The sequence below is a fragment of the Carcharhinus amblyrhynchos genome, chromosome 5 (assembly GCF_965287045.1).
Source record: "Carcharhinus amblyrhynchos chromosome 5, sCarAmb.v2.hapA, whole genome shotgun sequence".
NCBI lineage: Eukaryota > Metazoa > Chordata > Chondrichthyes > Carcharhiniformes > Carcharhinidae > Carcharhinus > Carcharhinus amblyrhynchos.
Window position 1 is genome coordinate 81,377,439 of NC_137328.1, and position 21,140 is coordinate 81,398,578.

The following is a 21,140-nucleotide window of genomic DNA, read 5'->3' on the forward strand; positions in this document are numbered from 1 at the left end:
ATCACGTTAATTACGACAAATGAACCCCTCCGGCCCTGGAAAAACTAATTTTATAATTTGTGTAATGTCAATTTTTTCCATTCTGATCATTTAAATTTTGTGTTTTAAAGGCTTGTTTAGGTAGTTAAGGGTTATTGTACTTTTTTTCACTCTTGTTAAAATTTAAATGGAAATGAAGAATAATCAGAACATTTAAACTCCAGTTTATTGCCTGAGAGAATACTTCAGTGTGATTTACCGTGTGATGTCATCACGTTACTGGATGGATGGGGACTTCCTTAACATGGCATCAGTTTCAAATTAATATTGAGAAAGGGGAAATCCACACCATAGAGATAATTAGATCTTTGTGGTCAACCTTCTCAGAGGTCATTGGCCAGCATCGTCATTTCACTGCCGAATACGAAATCCAGGCCAATGTGGCAAAGAACTGGATGTATTTGGAAAAGAATAAAATGATTTAAGGAAAGAGCAGGGAAACAAGAGTTGGTAATTCCAGGTGGAAAGACTGTTCATGCTATAAGGAGTGAGGGATGAATAGCCTCTTATTCTGTCATTTCTATGAATCTTCCTCTTTTGACTTATTCTGCTACTAATGGCTCACTGGTTGACGTAGGTACTTGAAGCTAAATCAGAGACAAAAGAAAAGCCTAAAAAAATGGATGTCCCAGTTCATATTACAGCAAGCAATGATCCTGTTCCCATCACAGAAGAAGCAGAAGAACTTGATCAAAACACATTTAGTATTGTAAGTATGTGTACTGATGGCCTCTGTTGACATTCAAGTTACATTAAAGTTGGCTGCTGCTTAAAAGCTCCAAATAAAGACACTTAACTGTGGCATGAGCAATATTAGTTTGAGTCTGTTTCCTTGGGCAGGTTTTCCTTTTTGCTGCTGTTATGACTTTGGAAATTGATGGCGGAGGGGGGGTGGAATTATGCTAAGTAGTGGAGCATGCTTGGCTGTTTACACTACTGGTGCTAGTGATATTTGAAAACCTCTGAAGATGGTTGGACAAGTTGATAAGCCAGAAAAAGAAAATTGAAGCATTGGCTTTATAAATACAGGCACGCACTGCAAAAGTAAGGACATGAATCAATGGCACGATCTAAGAGGGTTGGTAAATGGGGAACAGAAATTTAAGAGTATAATTGGCAAAAGAAATCAGAAAAGACAGGGGATGGAGTTTTTTTTATATGCAGCAAGTTGTGACCTGGAATGCATGTTGGAAAAGTGGGTGGAAGTAGATTCAGTCGTAACTTTCAAAAGCTAACTGACTTGGAACTATATCGCTATTCCTTCACTGTCACTGGGTCGGAAGTTTGGAGCTCCCATCCTAACAGCAGTAATGCTGTATCCACACCAGATGGACTTCAGTGTTTAGGAAGGTGGCTCAATCAAGGACAATGGGAGATGGGTCAGAAATACTGGCCTACCCAGTGATACCCACATCCTGAGAGTGAATTTTTTTTAAAAAGAGCATAAACTTGAAAAGTTAAAGTCTGTCGTGCTTTGGAAAATAAGCAGTGCAGTTAGAGAATTCCTGTAACTGGATAACTTTAAAGAACTGCCATTGGCAACATGGGTAGAATGGCCTTCTGTGATCAGGTTTTACTATTGGCAGTAAGAAGTAGTTGCCAAATTGCTTAGACCTCAAGAATCTTTTGATTTGCACTAAATAACAATACGAGCTGTCTTCTCCAAGTCAAGTTAATTACAGAATGTTGCAGCTAGCCCAAGGTACCATCATCCGAAAAGACATTCCCAATTACAATAAAATAGAATAGATTTGGTTAACTATATTATGGAGACAGCCTTCCTTCTACAAAGAGCAGAATGGAGTACATAGATGAATTATTCCATGCAAATAAATTTGATGCTTTCCCATCCCAGTTTTGTTTGGGAAGAAAGTTAATAGTATATGCTGCCCCAGATAAACTTTGATAAAGTTGTAATCTTATGGATATCACCCAACCCAAACATATTTTCCTCCTTACTTGCTTCATTGATTTTAATTGCAAAAGGGCCCAGTACTACCTCATTTGCCCCCTCTTATTTGAGAAGCACTTGGAACTAGCCTGAGAACCATCTTTACAAAGCTTTCTACCAACTGAATACATGGTAATCCTTGATGTTCCTTTTTTGGATAGTTGATTTCATAGCATGTCCCATGTCAACCTTAGTATAGCACCCTCTTTAAATGAATCTTCCATGTGAAAATGTATGCCAGACAAGGTAGCCTCAGATGGGAATGCATGGTATAAAGTAGCTATTGTCATGTCACTTTGTATTCAATGGAAATGCAATTCTTCCTGTTGCCTGCCATTGCTATAACACCGAGTCAGTCACCATAATTTACTTATGCCTTTTCTCAGTGTAAAGAACGAATGAGACCTGTAAAGGCAGCATTGAAACAGTTGGACAGGCCTGAGAAGGGCCTCTCAGAGAAGGAGCAACTGGAGCATACCAGGCAGTGCCTGATTAAAATTGGAGACCACATCACTGAGTGTTTGAAAGAGTATTCAAATCCGGAGCAAATCAAACAATGGAGAAAGTAAGCAATTTCAGCCATTCCTTCGTTATCTTCACATCAAAACTGAAGAGATACATAGTTAATGGGGAACATGCCGTATGAATATTTCCTGCAAAGGCAGTTGTGTATTCATAAAATTACACACAACGGGCCAACATTTTGAGCTCTGAGGTAGTGCACCTTGGGCTATACTGAGGATATGCCTGGGAGGAGGTTTCCAGGTGAGGATTGTATGACAATTGCCCGGAAAGTTCAGACTTCCTTTGGGAAATTACCTTGCACTAATAACCATCTGAATTTGACTAAAGTCGCAAACTTCAGGTGGTTCAGCTGTCTTATAGCAATAGTTACCAAGAGAAAAGCTAGAAAAATTAAAACCATTCCTAGTTTCTGGGTAACTATAGCACTGACCCATCCAGACTCCTCTGATCTCTCTACTACTGCTCCACCTCCACACAATCTTCTCCCTGACTACCCTCCTCCCCTTGACCCTACCAGCACCCTCATCAAATCCTACCCACTTACCTTGTACACTTACCTTCTCCCTGGCTTATCAAAGTGGTTGGACCTTTAAACTTACTGGTCTGTGGTGGCAAGTGCCATAAAAAGGGGTTGTGGCTTAACACCTTCAACTGAGCTGCCCTAAACTGTCGGTCTTGGAAACCTTCTGTGCTGGAATAATCTCGCCCAGCTTGAGTCAGGTGGTTGAGTGAGATAGGAGCGGCTTAATTTTAAGGTAAGAAAATAGGAGAAATCCGACTCATTTGCCACGCCACTAAGTTACAGGCCACTTTCATTGCAACGTTTTCATCATAAATCGTGAAGACAAGTTGCAGGTTTTGTTTAAGGCAAGGTGGAGGTTGGAATTCTCTGGTCATTCACGCAGGCAGGATTCTCCAGTCCCGCCAATAGCACATCTCTGCCTGTGGGTTTCCAGCAGGTGTGGGGTGACATCAGGGGAATTCCCGTTAACAGCGGTGGGACCAGAGAATCCCGTCACTAGCAAAGAACATGCCACCTCCCCCGGCGGGAAGTGCGTGGCTAGGAGGCTGGAGAATCTTGCCTGTAGAGTTTGGGGGTAACTTGATATTGATTTTTTTTAAAAGTAAAGAAAATCTATTCGCTGATGACAATTGGATATAGGTTAGACAGCTGGGATAAACATTTGTTATGTTGACAGCAGAACCCACATAAACATGAAGTCACAATTATATTTTTCTTGAAGTGCTGCTCAAATTCCTGTTTATAAATGACACTTGTTGAAATATGAATAACATGCTGCATATTCATGAACAAAGATGCTCCTACACTATACTTCAAAAAGTAATTTAATGGCTTAAAATGCTTTGAGTTGTCTGGTTTTCCTCAAAAATGCTATATTAATGCAAGAATTTTTACGGTTTATTTGTAGATGGTTCCACTTGAGATTTTTAATTTGGAATAAATGTTTTGCACTTAAAGTTGGGTTCCTTATTAAGATCTAATATTTAAATGCTTGAATGTATTTCAGAGATATGATCGACTCCTCTTGTAGCTAATTTTCTGGTAATATCTGAGTAGATGTTAACGTGGCAGAACGTCAATTCAATGCAACAACCCATTAAGAATAAAGGGAATGAGCAACTTAAGTGTGAGAGTATTTGTACTATATAACCTTTCAGGAATGAGCTTTTAGCTGAGTGTTAGATTCTGCCCGTAAGTCAGAAAATAAATGGAAGTGTAAATTTACGAAGAGATATAGATCGGTTAAGCGATTGGGCAAAAGTATGGCAAATGGATTTTAGTTTAGGCACAGTTAAGGTCATCCACTTTGGAGCAAAAAGTAGTAGATGATAATTATTAAATAAGAAATAGGAAATAGGAGCAGGAGTAGGCCATCTGGCCCTTCGAGCCTGCCCCGCCATTCAATAAGATCATGACTGATCTGTCGTAGCTCAGTTCCACTTTCCCGCCCTCTCCCCATAACCCTTAATCCCCTCTCTTATCAAAAACCCATCAACCCGCTTCTTAAAAATATTTAGCGAGGCAGCCTCCACCACTTCAACGGGCAGAGAATTCCAGATATTCACCACCCTTTGAGTGAAGAAGTTCCTCCTCAACTCCGTTCTAAACCTCCCCCCCTTTATCTTGAGGCTGTGCCCCCTAGTCCTACTGTCTTTTTTGAGCGGGAAGAGTCTCTCCACCTCTATCCTATCCATCCCATTCATCATCTTATACGTCTCAATGAGATCTCCCCTCATTCTTCTAAACTCTAACGAGTACAAGCCTAGTTTATTCAGCCTCTCCTCATAGCTCAACCCCCTCAACTCCGGTATCAGCCTAGTAAACCTCCTCTGCACTCCCTCCAAGGCCAAAATATCCTTGCGCAGGTGCGGCGCCCAAAACTGCACACAGTACTCCAGCTGCGGCCTCACCAATGCCCTATACAGCTGCAGCAAGACCTCCCTACTTTTATATTCAATCCCCCTCGCTATGAAGGCCAGCATCCCATTCGCCTTCCTGACCACCTGCTGCACCTGCAGGCTGGGTTTTTGCGACTCATGCACAAGGACCCCGAGGTCCCTCTGCACCGTCGCCTGCTGCAGTTTTTCGCCACGTAAGTAATAGTCCTTCCTACCATTCTTCCTACCAAAGTGGACCACCTCACACTTGCCAACATTAAATTCCATTTGCCATTTCCTGGCCCATTCGCCCAGCCTATCTAGATCCTTCTGCAGACTCTCCACACCCTCCGCACAATTTGCCTTTCCCCCAATCTTGGTGTCATCAGCAAATTTCGACACCCTACACTCGGTTCCCTCCTCCAGATCATCTATATAAATGGTAAATAGCTGAGGCCCCAGCACCGATCCCTGGGGCACCCCACTAGTCACCAACCGCCAATCCGAATAGCACCCATTGACCCCCACTCTCTGCCTCCTATTTGACAACCAATCCTCTATCCACGCTAACACCCTACCCCAGGCTGGAAACAGTGGAGTTCCAAAGAGACTTTGTAGTCATAAAATATCATGAACAAGTGGCAAAGATAATCAAAAAGACTGGCCTTTTTCTTTCTAGAGAAGTAGAATGCAAGAGGGTAGTCGTACTTCAGCTATAAAGGTAAAGTCGCCCTAGTCCCAGGTGCCCATATGCTGACTGCTGGTATTTTAACCTGAGGATCACCACACCCCAGGTGAGGGGCAAGGTTGAGCGGCGGTGCCTTCATGAATAACCTCAGCTGGTATAGAAATTGAACCCACACTTTTGGCTTTGCATTACTAATCAACTGTCCAGCCAACTGAACTAAACTGCCTGGTTAGATCTGAAGTGCTGAACATAATTTATAGAAGGCTAGGGCCTGGTTTAGTGTACGCTTTCGAAATATTAAGAGGAACAGATAAAGCAGACTGAGAAAAACTGTGTTCATTGGCTGGAGGGTTGAGGTGTTGGCATAATCTAAAAACTAGAGCCAGACCTTTCAGGAGAGAAACTAGGAAATATTTCTGCACGTACTGTGGAGCACTCTTCTGATAACAGCAATTGGTTTTAGAGCATTCATGTCTCAGTTAGTCAGCATACAAGTCTGTCCACTACTGCACAATATTCTCTACCTTTCAATGATTATGCTAAATGATGTATTGCTTATCAATTATTTTGGATATAAACCAATAGATGTGCTTTATGCAGTAAACAGGATGGTAGAAGATATACAATATGAACATTTCCATTTCCTATTGTGCCTTTCATCCCCCACTAATCCTTCCCACCCCCTGTAGTATCCATAGCGTTAGTTTTTGCAAAGAAAAAGACTCTCTTCTGCTGATCAGGTGAGGGCTATAAATTCAGAAATTTGTTTTTATTTCCAATGCCTGATGTCCGTATCAAGCTCCTCCCAGGCTGAACAAAGCACAGCTAAAGCAGTGCAAGGCACACTTCATTCTGCCCAATAATGCACATCAGCCTCAACATCAGGTGCCTACCTCGACATGCACCAGTCTGGTATTATTTTTCCATTTCTTCCAGACATACATAACTAGTCTGGGTGACATCTGAGTTCTAAGCCCATCAGTAACTGGAAACACTGCCTTGTTTATTTCATATAGAATTCTTCGAGCGTAAACATCAGGAATGTTCATCCATTGATAGCGGCTGGATTTGAATCCAGATCCTTGAAGGGAAAAGGTCCCAGTAGTTTGATCTGCCAAGTTGGTGGAGTTTAAATATCTGCACTTTTGACATGTCACCTAGTCCCTTAATGAGTCAGCAATGATAGTAATGTACTTTGTTAATATCGTCTCCTAATTAACCCTACCTAACCCTATTATCCTTGATTTTATTTGTAGAAATCTCTGGATCTTTGTTTCGAAGTTCACAGAATTTGACGCACGGAAGCTACACAAGCTGTATAAGCATGCAATCAAGAAACGACTGGAGAACTCTCGGGTATGAGAACATTGATGCTTGTGAGAAAAAGATATTTTTAGCATAGTAGTAGACTGCTGGCAGGTCAAGAAATTGATCTCATTGTGCTGGATAGATTTATGAGACTGTCCTTTAAATAAAAACACCTTACATACTTTACACCAGCTTGGCCCATCGCCCCCTCTTCTCTGCCCTTTTTGTTTTCTCTTTAATTTAGCATTTTCTCTTCCCTCTTTTTTAAAAATGTAATAACTTTAAAACCATCCTTGCTGGACCTTGTTCATTTGAAGATGAGAACAACTTCCAAAACTGGTTCTCATTGATGAAAAAAGACTTCAAAAGATTCTATTCAACCATAGAATCAAAGTCCTGCAGTGCAGAAGGAGGCCATTTGGCCCATTGAGTCTGCATCGACCACAATCCCACCCGGGCTCACCCCCATAACCCCCTGTATTTACCCTGCTTGTCCCCTTGATACGAGCTTGGCTGTACGTGCTGCCTCTAATTGTCACCGGCACAATGTGGGGCATCCTGGAGCTCATTGCTGAGTCGGGTGTGGACAATCCTAATCTCCGAACGATGAAGGCTGTGTTCTGGATCATGCCCCTGGTTATTCTTCCCTTCACCATTTCCACCTAACCCACAGGTCTTTGAATGTGGGAGGAAACCGGAGCACCCAGAAAAAACTTCTTGAACTTCAAAAAGAAAAACAGAAAGAACTTGCGAGTTTCAGAACATCTCTAAGTTCTTTGCAATCGATTACTGTTATCTTTGCAGTGTAGAAAGTGTGGTAGACAATTTGTACGCAGCAAAGTCCTTCAAACAGTCTTATAATAAAGATTATCTGTTTTAGTGATGTTAGTTGAGAGATTAAACCCTAACAAAAATCTGGAATGGAGCCGAAAGGTAAACTTGCATCTAAACATGTCATCTTTCTAGAACCTCCTGCAGCAAATCCGATGTCAAGTGTAGTAATGCCAGTGCCCTGGTTCCCTTTGAACTTAACCAGGAAGGTTGAGAAATGGATCTTGACTTTTGGGCAGAACTGGGTTTCTATAAGTCTTGGCCAGGCTTGCATCCTGGAGGGGATGCTCCAGTAACACTGCAGAGCATTACGAGTGATAAGTCCAACTCAGTTGGCTTAAAGAACAGATACAGTGGGCTGTCTTGATGGTGGGAGGGACAATCATGTCCAACTTGTCAGCCATCGCCCACCTTGAGTCAGGCACCCTCAACTTGCTGTGGCCCATCTGCTTCAGTGGATGCTTGAAGCCTAGATTCTCTAGTTAACGAGTGGACGGAATAATCACATCAGGCAGACAGACAAAACAAGCAAAAAGAAAAAAGATGCCAACTCCTGAACTGGCAAGCCGGAACATCAGGACAATGTGCGTAACTTTGCATCTGGTCGATAGTATGCATAAGGTGGATGTGATACTGTCTTACGCATATTATGTGTGATGAAATGGAATTCGATAGGCTGAACACTAACAAACTTGTCTGTAAGAGACCAGGCTCGCTGAGAGCAGATCACTGGCAGAAAATATTTCATGTTCACCTGGTAAGGGACAAATTAAGAGGAAAAGCATACATGAGGGGTAGGCTTCACACTGTAAGGAACTCTACGCTCAGTGATCAATCCTTCCACAAATAGTTCAGAATATGTTCTCTCCATCTGCCTCTCAGCTCAACCAGAGCAGTTAATCTCATGAGTATCTATGTTTGAATGCTGTGTTCCATGACAGAAGACCAATTCTATGAGGGGCTTGACATTGCTATCAGCAGAATCCTCAGGTCAGAACAACTCTGTACAAACTTAGGGACTTCAATGTGAGAGTGGACATAGACAAATAAGCATGCCACTTCTGTCTTGCATATGACGGCCTTGGGAAAGATAACTATGAATGGGCAGAGATTGCTCAGGTTTTGATGCTATCACGACCTTTGTGTAGCTGACATCTTCCTTCAGAGCAAACCTTGCCACCAGTTGTCCTGGAGACCAGGCCATTGGCACCAGCTGGACCTGATCATCAGACATGAACCTTCGTACAGCATTCTTATTAGCACAGTTAATCAGATCATTTCATGGTGTGGATTGGAATGCAATTCTTGAAGTTCATTTTCAGTCAAAGCAGAAATGCCATTCTCGTATCAAATCAAATCAAACCATCCTGTGTACCCAATTAAAAAGAGTTCCTCGACTTGATTGAACAAACGCTCTTCAAAATTCCCATACAAAATACAGAAGCAAAATGTAGCATACTTTGACACGCTGTGTACAATTCTGAACATATGGGAAACAAGAGAAGCAAAATGCTGACTGGTTTGAGGCTGACATCATAATGGAACCTGTCATTGAAGCCAGGTGATCTGTTCTCATTAATTACAAGAGTGATACGAGTGAGAAGATTTTAAATGTTTTCAAAGTCCAACGGAGTGCTTTGGTGGTTCTCCAGTGACTGTTGGTTACAACTTTGGCAGAATACCCAGATTCCCTGTGACACACAAATGCGATGGAATTGTACAAAAAGGTCAAAAGACAACAGATCCATCAGCAAAGTAAACAGCTCTGCTGAAAACAAAAGCAGAAGTCGTCATCAAATGCAACAAAGAATTGGAGAAACGGATGGAATACCACCTTAAGTTTTACTCTAGGGAGAATGCTGACTCTGAGGAAGTTCTAGATGTAGAGATGGAACCTTCCACGCACTGACAAAGGAACAGCATTTCCGAAAGCTTGTGGGATCACTATCACTATCAAACTGGTTGGACTTTAACCTGGTGTTGTGAGACTTCTTTTGAAGTTGTAGATACCGTAGAAACCCTGCTCGTCATAACAGAGCTGGTTATTGTACCCATAGTTGAGCTTGGCAAAGATTTTGACTCACTTACCATGGGCGAAGCTTCAGGTGATGATGCTATACTGCTTGAGTTTATCAAGCTCAGGAAACTAATGCTCCTATAGAATCTGCGCAAATGTCTGTGGAGGGAGATAGCACCCCCTCACCCCCAAGGGACAAATAAGATTTTGAATCCCATCTTGGAGGTCTCGGCCTTCTGACTGAATCCCACATGTTAGCATCATTGTCCGTTTTCTTCATAACTCGCTTGTAGATGTCCTCGTGGCAGAGATAGACGCCTCTGACTAATATAATTCCTCAGCATTCCAATGATGTTAGCCTAGATCAGAAGTTGGCAAGCTCAATGACAAGCAGAGCCATCGTTTAAATTTAATCCAAAACACACTATTTTGAGTTATGATGCTGAAATTCCAATAACTTCAGTTAGAGGGAATTTGATTATCAATAACATTTTAAAGGTTTTTTAGACAAAGTTGTTTCAGTGAGATGCTTAGGGAATGGGTGGTGCCAGGTATTCAGGCGTTACATTGCTGTGGACACAAGATATGGTAGGTTCGGACACAATAACAGACACAAGAACCAAAACTGACCTTTAATAACTTCCATGTAAAGCCCAAGAACAACCTTTGCAGGTTTATAAAATAAATTGAGCTGTCAGAAATTCCAATTGGTAGAGTGCTGGATCTCACACAGTTTACTATAATTGAATGATGGTTTCTTGCAAGTGCACTGTTATAAATATTTTAACAAAACAAAAACCATTTAATTAACCCTAAATGGGTTTGCTTGATCCACACCAGCCCTTAGAGCTGCATACAGAATGAATATTGTCTCCCTGGTCTAGATCATATAACCTGGTGTAGGGATTGGACCAGTTACCTTTTTTGAGTCAGAGGTGAGTGTGTTAAACTGAGCAAAGGCTGACAGTTTAATATTAATCCCCTGAATTAATCTGTGTGCTGGTTTAGGAAAGAGAAGCTTAATAAAAATGAGTAAAGCTTGATGTGATACCAGTGTGTGAATTGAGTTCAAGTCAACACTGGTTTATCTCTCCAGAAAAAGGTAAGATCTGTTGCCACTTGGCACTTTATCACCCCTGTCTAAAATGCCACAAACTGCTCCTCATGTAGTTAATTGTTGGTTGGAGCAGGCAGAGTGGCCCACAGATAAATGTTTGAATTGATACATGGCATTGCCAGCAATGTCGCATTCCCTAAGCATCGCACCAAAGAATCATGCTGGCTTGTGTTTCAGTCCTGCAGCAGAATTTAAGCCTATGACTTTGAGACAATGCTGCTACAAACTGAGCCAAACTGACACCAAATAAAAAATTCCCTGGACATTAACAGGCAGCATTGGAAAGATGAGCAATTCTTATGTAATAGGATAATTTGTTTTATGAAAACCTCTCTGCTGTCAACTTGTCTGGATTCATTCTTTGTGTTCCATCATCTGTGTTTTGTCTTTGCAGCATAATGATCAGCACAGCAGTAGCCTCAACGTCCACAATGCCAAACACACAGGTACGATTGTAGTTTACTTTCTCATTTCAATTGCGTAAAGTATTGAATTCTCTCTATGGTAAACTATGGCTTTCAGTGATAAGTCAGAGGTGACCCTTGCATCGGTACATAAAAGGAACCGTTAATTGTCATGAAAGAAACTTGAATCTAATAACAAAATCATGATTCCACTTTTTTTGAACAGAATCTGAAAAACCCAAGGAGAATTCTCACAATGATGACAGCAGTAGGGATAGCCATTCGTCTGAACGACACCACTCGTCACATTATCACGACCATCACAGAGATCGGCACCATGGAGATTCCTATCGGAAAAGTGATTCCTCAAGGAAACGACCATACTCCTCATTTAGTAATGGCAAAGACCACCGGGACAGAGATCATTACCGATCAGATGGCAGGTAGGTTGAAGCGGTTACACACATTGAAATGTACCACTTCAACATTCCTCCTGTGTGTGCGTGGGTTTCCTCCAGGGTCTCCGGTTTTCTCCCAGAGTCTAAAGATGCGCAAGTTAGATGGATTGGTCATGATTAAGGTACAGGGTTGAGCCTAGGTAGGGTGTTCTTTCAAAGGTCAGTACAGACATTTTGGGCAGAATGGCTTCTGCATTGTAGAGATTGTATAATTCTATTAACTATAAAATACTTCAGTTTTTGAGGATTTTTGGAGCCTTACCACCTCTAGTTTTAGGTTAATGTGGAAAAGACTTGACATAAAATTGTCTTTCTTTACATTACTCAGCAGTAGGATTATATGGAATGGTTTGTAATTTGTTTGGTGTTTTTGTGTGCACTTGCTTCATGAAAATTGAATAATGTAGTTCTCAAGAGTTAAAGACTCGGCAGATACATAGGGGCCATTCAGCCCATCATATTGGTGTCAGTTAATATGGCTTGGCTGTATCAGATGTGTTATGGTTTGCCAGGTGGTTATTATTACCAGGCTGTCCGAATCTCAAAGGGAAGCTTGGACAAATGACCACAACGATTTGCAATTTGTATTTTATTACGAAGAAGTATATGTTCTGAGATCAGGAGCAAGAATTGCAGAACCACTTTTGGCGATTTTAAATATTAAATTAAAATGTTTATTAACAAAACAAAAACTTAAACAGACAAGATTACATTGACACAATTAAAAGTAGTTTTATAAATATTTCCATCCGTAGAAATGATACAGCATAGAAGGAGCCATTTGGGACATCTGTCCATGCTGACCCAAGAACACCCAGGTGCCCTTTCTAATCCATCTTCCTGCACCTGGCCCATTACCCTGCAATTTACAGTACTTAGGGTGCAGGTACAACTACTTTTTAAATGTGTTTAGGGTCTGTGCCTCCACCATCAACTGAAGTAGTGAATTCCAGGCACCCACCACCTTCCGCATAAACAGGTTTTTCTTCATGTCCCCTCTAATCCTTTTACCACTTAAATCTATGACCCCTGGTTTCTGAACACTGCCAAGGGAAACGGTTTCTCCTGTCTACTCTCTCCCTACCCCTCAGAATTTTGTACATCTCACTCATGTCATTGCTCAGCCTTCTCTGTTCCAACGAAAATGACCCCAACATCTCCAGTCTCTCCTCGTAGTTGCAATTTTCCAATAGTGGCAACATTCTAGTAAATGTTCTCTGCGCTGTCTCCAGACCAGTTATGTCCTTCCTGTAATGTGGTGACCAGTACTGCACACGGTACTCCAGTTGTAGCCTCACCAGTGTCTTATACAGTTTCATCATTATATCTCTATTTTTATATTCTATACCTCTGCCAATGAAAAAGAGCATTCCATATGTCATCTTTACAACCTCATTGATCTGTCTTGCTACCTTTAGCAACTTGTGCAGTTGCACACTAAGATCTCTCACTTCATCTACTCTTCTCAGTATATTCCTATTTATTGTGTAGTCCCCTTTTCTGTTTGACCTCCTGAAATGCATTACCTCACACTTACAAGATTTGAATTCCATCTGCCACTCACTCCACCAACCTTTCTATATCATTTTGGAGCTTACAGCTATCTTCTCCAATATCCACGACACAGCCAATTTTTGTGTTGTCTGCACATTTCCCCAATCGTGCCTGCCACATTCAAGTCAAAATCGTTAATATACAAAACAAACACCAAGCCCCGCAGGATACCATTTGAAAGAGCTTTCCAGTTGCAAGGGTAGCTATTAATTATTACCCTTTCTTTCCTGTCACTGAACCATCTTTGGATCAATTTCATCACATTACCCTGTATCCCATGGATTTTTACTTTTTTGACCAGTCTGCCATGTGGGACCTTGTCAGATTCTGTACTGAAATCCTTGTAAACAACATCTACTACATTACCCTCATCGATCCTCCATGAAGAATTCAATCTAATTTGTAAGGCATGACCTTCCCTTAAAGCCATGCTGACTATCCCTGACTAGGCCAGGTCTTTCTAAGTGACAGTTTATCTGATCTCTCAGGATTGATTCTAACAATTTGGTCTGCAGCAAAATAAGACTAACCGTCCTAGAATTGTTTGGAAATTCCTTTATACCTTTTTTAAGCAACAGAACCACATTTGCATTCCTCCAGTCCTCTGGCACCTCACCTGTATCTAATGAAGATTGGAAAATAATCCTCAGATTATCTGCTAATTCCTCCCTGACCTCCTTCAACAATCCATCCAACCCTTGCGACTTTATCGCTTTCAAGGATTCCAACTGCTCTAACACTTTTTTCATTCTGATTATCTTATTCAATACTTCACACTGCTCCTCTTGGATTATTATATCCACATCATCCCTTTGAGAATATGGAGACAAAATGATTAATTTAATCCAGAATTACATCTCTTGTCTGGGCTTGTCATATATTGTTCAAAAAAAATTTCCTGAATGCAGTACATGAAGCTTTCACTCGCAATGCTCCTTATGTTGTTTGAAACTCAGTTGATATTGGGATAGTTAATGTCTCCTACTATTATTGCCCTATTATTCCTACAGGCAGAAATGTGGCTACGTATTTGTTCTTCTATCCCCCTCTCACTATTTGGAGGTCTGTATTATACTCTTGTTAGAATGACTCTGCCTTTTTTATTCCTAAACTCAACCCATAAAGCCTCATCTGTTAATCCATTTAGTATATCATCCCTTCTCACAACTGTAATTGATTCTTTAACCAAAGATGCCTCCCTTTTTTTGTCACTCATTCTATCCTGCTTATCTGGGGATATTGAGCTGCCAATTTTCTTCCTTCCTTTAGTCAGGTTTCCTTTATAGCAACAACATCATGCTGCCATGTGTCTATCTGTGCCCTTAGTTCATCTGCCTTGTTTCTGCTCAGTTAAACTCAAAGTTAAACACCCTTTTCCAAGCAACAGTCCCTATGGATTTTTAATCTATAAAAACCCCAGTAAGATTACCATAAAACAGCCACTGACTGCTGCTTTAAGGTAAGTATTTTGCCGGGCTTCTCTCTCTCCCTCAATAACTGAAATCCAGCAAAATCTTGCAAACAAAACACTTCCCTCTGTGAGCGTGGCTAGGATTCGCTTTGTTTCTTACTTAGCTTTCTCTAGCATAGTACATTTTTCATAATGTCATGTCCAGTCCCACCCAGTAAGAAGTCTGACAACACCAGGTTTAAGTCCAACCAATTTATTTGATAGTAAACTCGCAAGCTTTCGGGTTTGCCCCTTCGTCAGGCAAATGGAGAGTTCTGCCCCACCCATACAGCTTCCAACCTCTCCCTAAATACAGTTTTCCTCTTTCGTGTTTAAATCTATTATTCTTGAATTTCTCTGGAAATCCCCTTGGAATATGAAAATCTTTGTTTAATGAAACGAAGCTACTTTTGGGTAAAAAAATCTTAATACTTTGCTTTAACTCATTTATGATCTTCTCCAATTGTAAAGTTTCCTTTCAAAATACAATAACCAAACTTCAATTTACCCCATTATCTTCTAATGCAAATTTCTGCTCATGCTGCTTACTGGTATCCCATTTTAGCTTTACTCATCTGTTTCGACATGCTTATATATTGGACTCCATTTTGATGTTTTAACCTTGCAGTCTGCCTTCAGTTTAAATTCATCACACCCCCACATACACCCATGATTGCTTCACAGTATATTACAGTAATATTGTGGAAAATATGATGTTTCTTTACAAATGTTTATTGCATTTTTTTTTAAAAGATGCAAAGATCCTAGTCTCAACTACTTCAGGTGGCAGACCATACAATATTTAACAATTCTAAACATTTTTTCTAACTGAATTCTCTTGTCCATTTCAAATAGATTAGCCTATATCCATTGATACATGAACCAGAGTGAATGATATTTCTCTATTGATCCTATCAAAAACCTTCGTAATTATAAAGCATCTGTGAAATCTTTATTAATCATCGCTGCTTCAGGAAGAATAGTCTCAAGTCAGTCTTCATGTCTATAGTTTTGTATCTAGTGAATCTAGACTGTATGGTCAATTGCATTTATCAAATGATCTCAGAGCATTCCAATGGAATTATACTTTGAAGTGTAGTCACTGTTTAGTGGAACACAGCAACCAATTTGTGCACAAGATCCTACCAACTATAATGAATCTTGGTTGACTTAGCAATGTGCCATATAATTGTACTTAAATCAGAATAATTGTTTGTACTTTCCAATTTTACAGATACTACAGTGAAAGCAAGCACAGAAAACTTGATGATCACAGAACTCGTGATCACCGTTCCGGCCTGGAGGCCAGTTCAAAGGAGAGTAGATCTCACTCAGATCACAGATCTCACTCAGATCACCGATCCAGTTCAGAGCATCGATCACATTCAGATCATCGATCCAGTTCAGAATACTCAGGCCATCACAAATCCTCTAGGGACTACAGATACCACTCAGACTGGCCAGTGGACCACAGGCCATCTGGTAGCGGACCAAGGTCACCCTTGGACCAAAGGTCCCCTTATGACTCCAGATCACCATTGGAACACAGATCTCCCCTTGAATACTCCTCTGATCACAAAAGTACCCCAGAGCACATCTGGAACAGCCGTAAAACATAACAGGGCATGTGATGCCCTGTCATCACCCAGTGCAGCCATAAAAAAGTGAACACAGTAAATGCCTTATGTGACTTAAAACGTGCAGACAAGAGCTGCTTCTCGAGCAGTAGTATTGTTACTCCTCCTTACAGGTTGCAAGGTTGTTATCTCAAGAAGAAAATATTTTTGTATTGAGGTTAATGCTGTACTGTGCTACAATCTCTGTGGCATGTTTTGTTCCTTTTTTTAAGAAAAAAAATTCAAAGATGGACATGTTTACTACTGCAAATATCAGAAAACTGCCCCAAAAACACTGGATCATAGTATTTGTTCTTCTCTGATCTGGGCACCTTCGGCTTATTCAACCTGAATTATGTGTTGAAGAACAACAAATTTAAATTCATTTTACCACAAGATTACGTAGGGACGGAGTAAAATTTTAGACTGTTCAAAAGGCAGAGGGCTCTGGTTCACCTTCCAAAGTTATTTGTATTGAGTCTGTTTACATTTTACACTGAGACCACAATGCCCAGTTCTCGGCAAGCTTGAATATTTAAATTCTGTACTTACAACTGTAAAATATTTTTTTGTTGATCAATTGCAATGCCTTTGAAGATATTCTACTGTAAATTATTGTAAATTTAGTAGATCGAATCTGAGCTTTTTTTCTTCTCAGGCTTTTTTGACAGCTTTCCTTTCCCCACCAACTCAGGCCTTCACATCATGAGTATAAAATCCGTGTAGTACAGTTTTTAAAGAATTGTCATTGATGAAATTGCTATTTAGAATGTAAAAGGGGAAAGGGAAGATCAGTTCCATTATATTTAGTCCTGTAGTGCTTTTTTTTATTGATAACGTATTAGAAATGTGTTTATTTACTTTAAAAAGTCAGTGTTGTGATTGTTGTAGTAACTAAATAGTGCAAAGAAATTCCTTACAAATCCAGATGTCAGATTATAGTTTGAGATACATTTTATAAACAGACAGCTACTTCTCCCTCCCCTTAAGATTCCATCTGCAACAAGAACAATAAAGTGAGCTGAATTTGATGTAACACCCCTATTCTTGTTTCCCTTTTCAAATGGGCAATAATATGAAATGATGTGCTATGCATTCAATGAACTTCCAATGTATTGGTAAACTGGGGAAACTAGATGTTATAATGCACCCTGATGTAAATATATACTATATATTGCAAATTAAATTTACAGAGAAATGTGAGAATTTCTGACATGGTTTTTCCCATGCAAGAAAAATGTCAGATTTGTACAAACCAACAAATTCATAAATCTCTCTTCCCATCCCCTTTTGTTTTGCCAGAACGTATCAAAGACTTTTTAATAAAAGTAATTTTGTAACTCTCCCATGCAAATGCGTGGTTCAAATTGGTAAGCATTGATAGCTGTGCCAAGTGATGATGGAGTAGACGACATAACTGTGAATAAATAATTACACAGAACTGTTATAGAGATGTACATATAATTTTATATGCAAATATATTGTGATCTGAAAAATCTGTGATCTATGCCATTCAATCTCATATTTCCCACCCTCTAAATATGTTCAAGGAGAAATGTTCAACACCATTCTTTTACTTGGGCACAAAAAGTATTTTTGTAGTTCCGTAAAATAGTTGCATTAATGTGTTGTTAAAGGGCTGGATAAATGATATTCTATTACATAACATAATTATGATATAGAATAAAACATGGGAAGGTTGTACCTCAAAGGATTCTGATGATGTATTAAATGTTGAGACCAATTTTTTTTCTTTGTCCCTGGGTACTGTTTGAAAGGCTGGGTAACTGATGAGTACTACAAATGTCCTTCAAACTCTACCTGTGGTGTGTGTTACCTGATAATACACTGAACTGATGAATAATCCATATCCTGGATCCTTTAAATGCTGATTAAAACACACTGCTTTTGGTCCTTCTTTCAAAGTATGATCATCAGTAAACATGCTGAAGTAATTATAATATTGTGATCCTCAAAACAATGATGTTTTAAGGTAGAATAAGGTTGTAAAAATGTAGATTTTTTTTATTCAAATGTTCTCTGCTGGGACATTCCATTCTTGGTTTTACTCAGTACTAATACCCTATTGGCAATTGATGCATTTTGTCTGCTGTAAAATCGGAGAAGTTGATTTCAGCTTTTGTTATTGTTTGGATCAAGCCAAGATGGTTTGATTAGCAGAGGAACTGGGAGGTAATGCTTCATTAAGCATTGGTTGGCTCTTTTGTGGAAACATTTACCCATTACCTTATATGATGCTTCTTGTAACCTTGAGGGTATACTTCGACGGACATACGCCACAATGACATCACATCCCCAGAAATATTAATTAATAATAAGTACTTCTGATGCTGTGGCATTCCCTCAATGTTTTGCTGTAGTGTCAGTCTAAACAATGAGTTCAACCCCAGTATTGATCGGACCCAGAACTGAAACTTACCGGCTGACCTTGTAAGACCCTCTCAGGCCTTAAAGATTCCTTTGACTCTACCCTGGATAAAACTGATGACAACTTGGATGAAGTTTCACCAAAGGTGATACATCTTTATTAAACGATGCAGCAGTAGTACACATTCACAACAATACTAGTTGCTTAGTTCCCCTGTCTGCTGAAGTTTGTCTCTGATCAAATGTGAGAAAATGCATTTTGGAAGGTCTAATACAGATGGGAAATGTACAGTAAATGGCAGAACCCTAAAGAATATTGATAGGCAGAGGGATCTGGGTGTACAGCTACACAGGTCACTGAAAGTGACGACGCAGGTGGAGAAGGTAGTCACGAAGGCATACAGCATGCTTGCCTTCATCGGCCGGGGCATTGAATTTAAAAATTGGCAAGTCGTGTTGCAGCTTTATAGAATCTTAGCTAGGCCGCGCTTGGAATATAGTGTTCAATTCTGGTCGTCACACTAACAGAAGGATGTGGAGGTTTTGGCAAGGGTACAGAAAAGATTTACCAGGATGTTGCCTTGAATAGAGGGCATTAGCTATGAGGAGAGGTTGGAGAAACTTGATTTGTTCTCACTGGAACAATGGAGGTTGAGGGGCAACCTGATAGAAGTTTACAAGATTATGAGAGGGATGGACAGAGTGGATAGTCAGAAGCTTTTTCACAGGGTGGAAGTGTAAATCACTAGGGCCAGGTTTAAAGGAGATGTACGAGAGATTTTTTACACAGAGGGCCATTGGTGCCTGCTGCCGGTGGAGATAGTGGAAGCAGATATGATAATGGCTTAACTTATTCTTAACAACCACATGAATAGGATTGGAATAGAGGGATATGGTCCCCGGAAGGGTAGGGGGTTTTAGTTCAGTCAGGCAGCATGGCCAGTGCAGGCTTGGAGGGCCGAAGGTCCTGTTCCTGTGTTGTAATTGTCTTTGTCATTGAATTAACAAAGAACAAAATCCTCTGTGCGTATCATCTGAGCAATTTGCAAAATTGTTCTAACTACTGAATCATCAATGGTTCTGAGATCTTGCTTTAAAATTTATTTTTGCTATGGCCCTGTGACGTGTAAGGTGTCTTTTTTGAGCCTGCTTGATTGGTTTTTAATTGCAACTGCTCACCTCTTTGTCTTTACTTGAAAAGTAAGCTTGACTCTGCTTTGTTATCTCCAACACCCATTATCAATCTCAAAGCTGGGAGAAAGCACTACATTTACTGCCCCTAATGGGGTTCAGTCTTTTACTTTCTCTGTTACAAGTCCTCCTTCAGTTTAAGTCATTTTGCGGAACTTTGATGCTAGCAAGGCTTTGACTAAACTGACTGTCATACTTGTGTTTTGAGCCCACAGTGCTGTTCAGTACAGTTCTTCACATATCTTCAGCCTTTGCATCTTTTATCCCAATGTTATAACTTGATATATTTTCTAATTTGCCTCCAGTATTTGAGATGTTTTTTCCAAATTTTATTCTTTTTCCCTCATCCTAAAAGTTTAGGTGTAATAAGTCTTCATGCAACGTGAAGCGTAGATAAGGGTCATAGGTGGAGGGGGGACTGGTAATGTTAAAATGGCAGCGCGGGCTCGTTGGGTTTGTTTTTTGTAAGTGAAGCTTGAGTGACTGAAAAACAGGAACATTACACCTTGTTCCACATTTGATATATAGGTGGCTAAATTTATTAGAAGTGAGCAACACAGTCAGAAATAATGCTATCCTTGGTATCACAACGTGAGCTTCTAGAGCTATAATGAATACAATGTTGAAGGTGTAATTGAATTAAATACATTTATTAATCTTGCATGCACTTGCTTACTGTCATATATGAAAAATATCTTCATTTCTGTTCCTTTCAACTAATTGTCTAGACATGGAAAACCTGCATGAAGATATGCCTACAGGAAGAAAAATAATGTCAGAAACACACAGTGCAAGGGGGAGGGCTTATACTTTATTTGCCTAGAACTCTTATCATCTTTATGCTATTGAAATACCAGGATTCCTCTGTATGTCGACAAGTTACATTTCTAAAATTATCATCTTTTAGAGGGACTTATAGGACGACTTTGCTCTTTTCTACCTTCTGATCAGTTTCCACCTATTGTCCTGCAATGAAGTAGAGTGAGACAACTAAAAGATTGCGCGTCACCTTCACAATGGCTGGAATTATCCACTCAGATTGGGTATGTCGGCATCATATGTGTGGCTTAAGAGTTGGTGCAGGAGGAAGGGTTTTCGATTCCTGAATCACTGGGTCCTTTGCTGGGGAAGGTGGGACCCATACAACTGGAACCTGAACCAGAACAGGACTAACATACTTACTGCTTTACGGTTTTGCTTTTG

At 40.2% G+C, this 21,140-nt stretch overlaps 1 protein-coding gene across 2 annotated transcripts in view; it reads left to right on the forward strand.

The window, feature by feature from the left end:
• chd1 (chromodomain helicase DNA binding protein 1) overlaps window positions 1-18,377 on the forward strand; it is a 176,072-nt gene extending 157,695 nt beyond the window's left edge. For both annotated transcript variants that reach the window (XM_080189073.1, XM_080189074.1), the window contains exons 32-37: window positions 617-748; window positions 2,377-2,555; window positions 6,860-6,959; window positions 11,271-11,322; window positions 11,507-11,723; window positions 15,977-18,377. In XM_080189073.1, coding sequence (XP_080045199.1) covers window positions 617-748; window positions 2,377-2,555; window positions 6,860-6,959; window positions 11,271-11,322; window positions 11,507-11,723; window positions 15,977-16,361 — 1,065 coding nt within the window. In that variant the 3' untranslated portion in view covers window positions 16,362-18,377. The remainder of the gene's footprint in view (window positions 1-616; window positions 749-2,376; window positions 2,556-6,859; window positions 6,960-11,270; window positions 11,323-11,506; window positions 11,724-15,976) is intronic.
• Window positions 18,378-21,140: the final 2,763 nt, after the last annotated feature.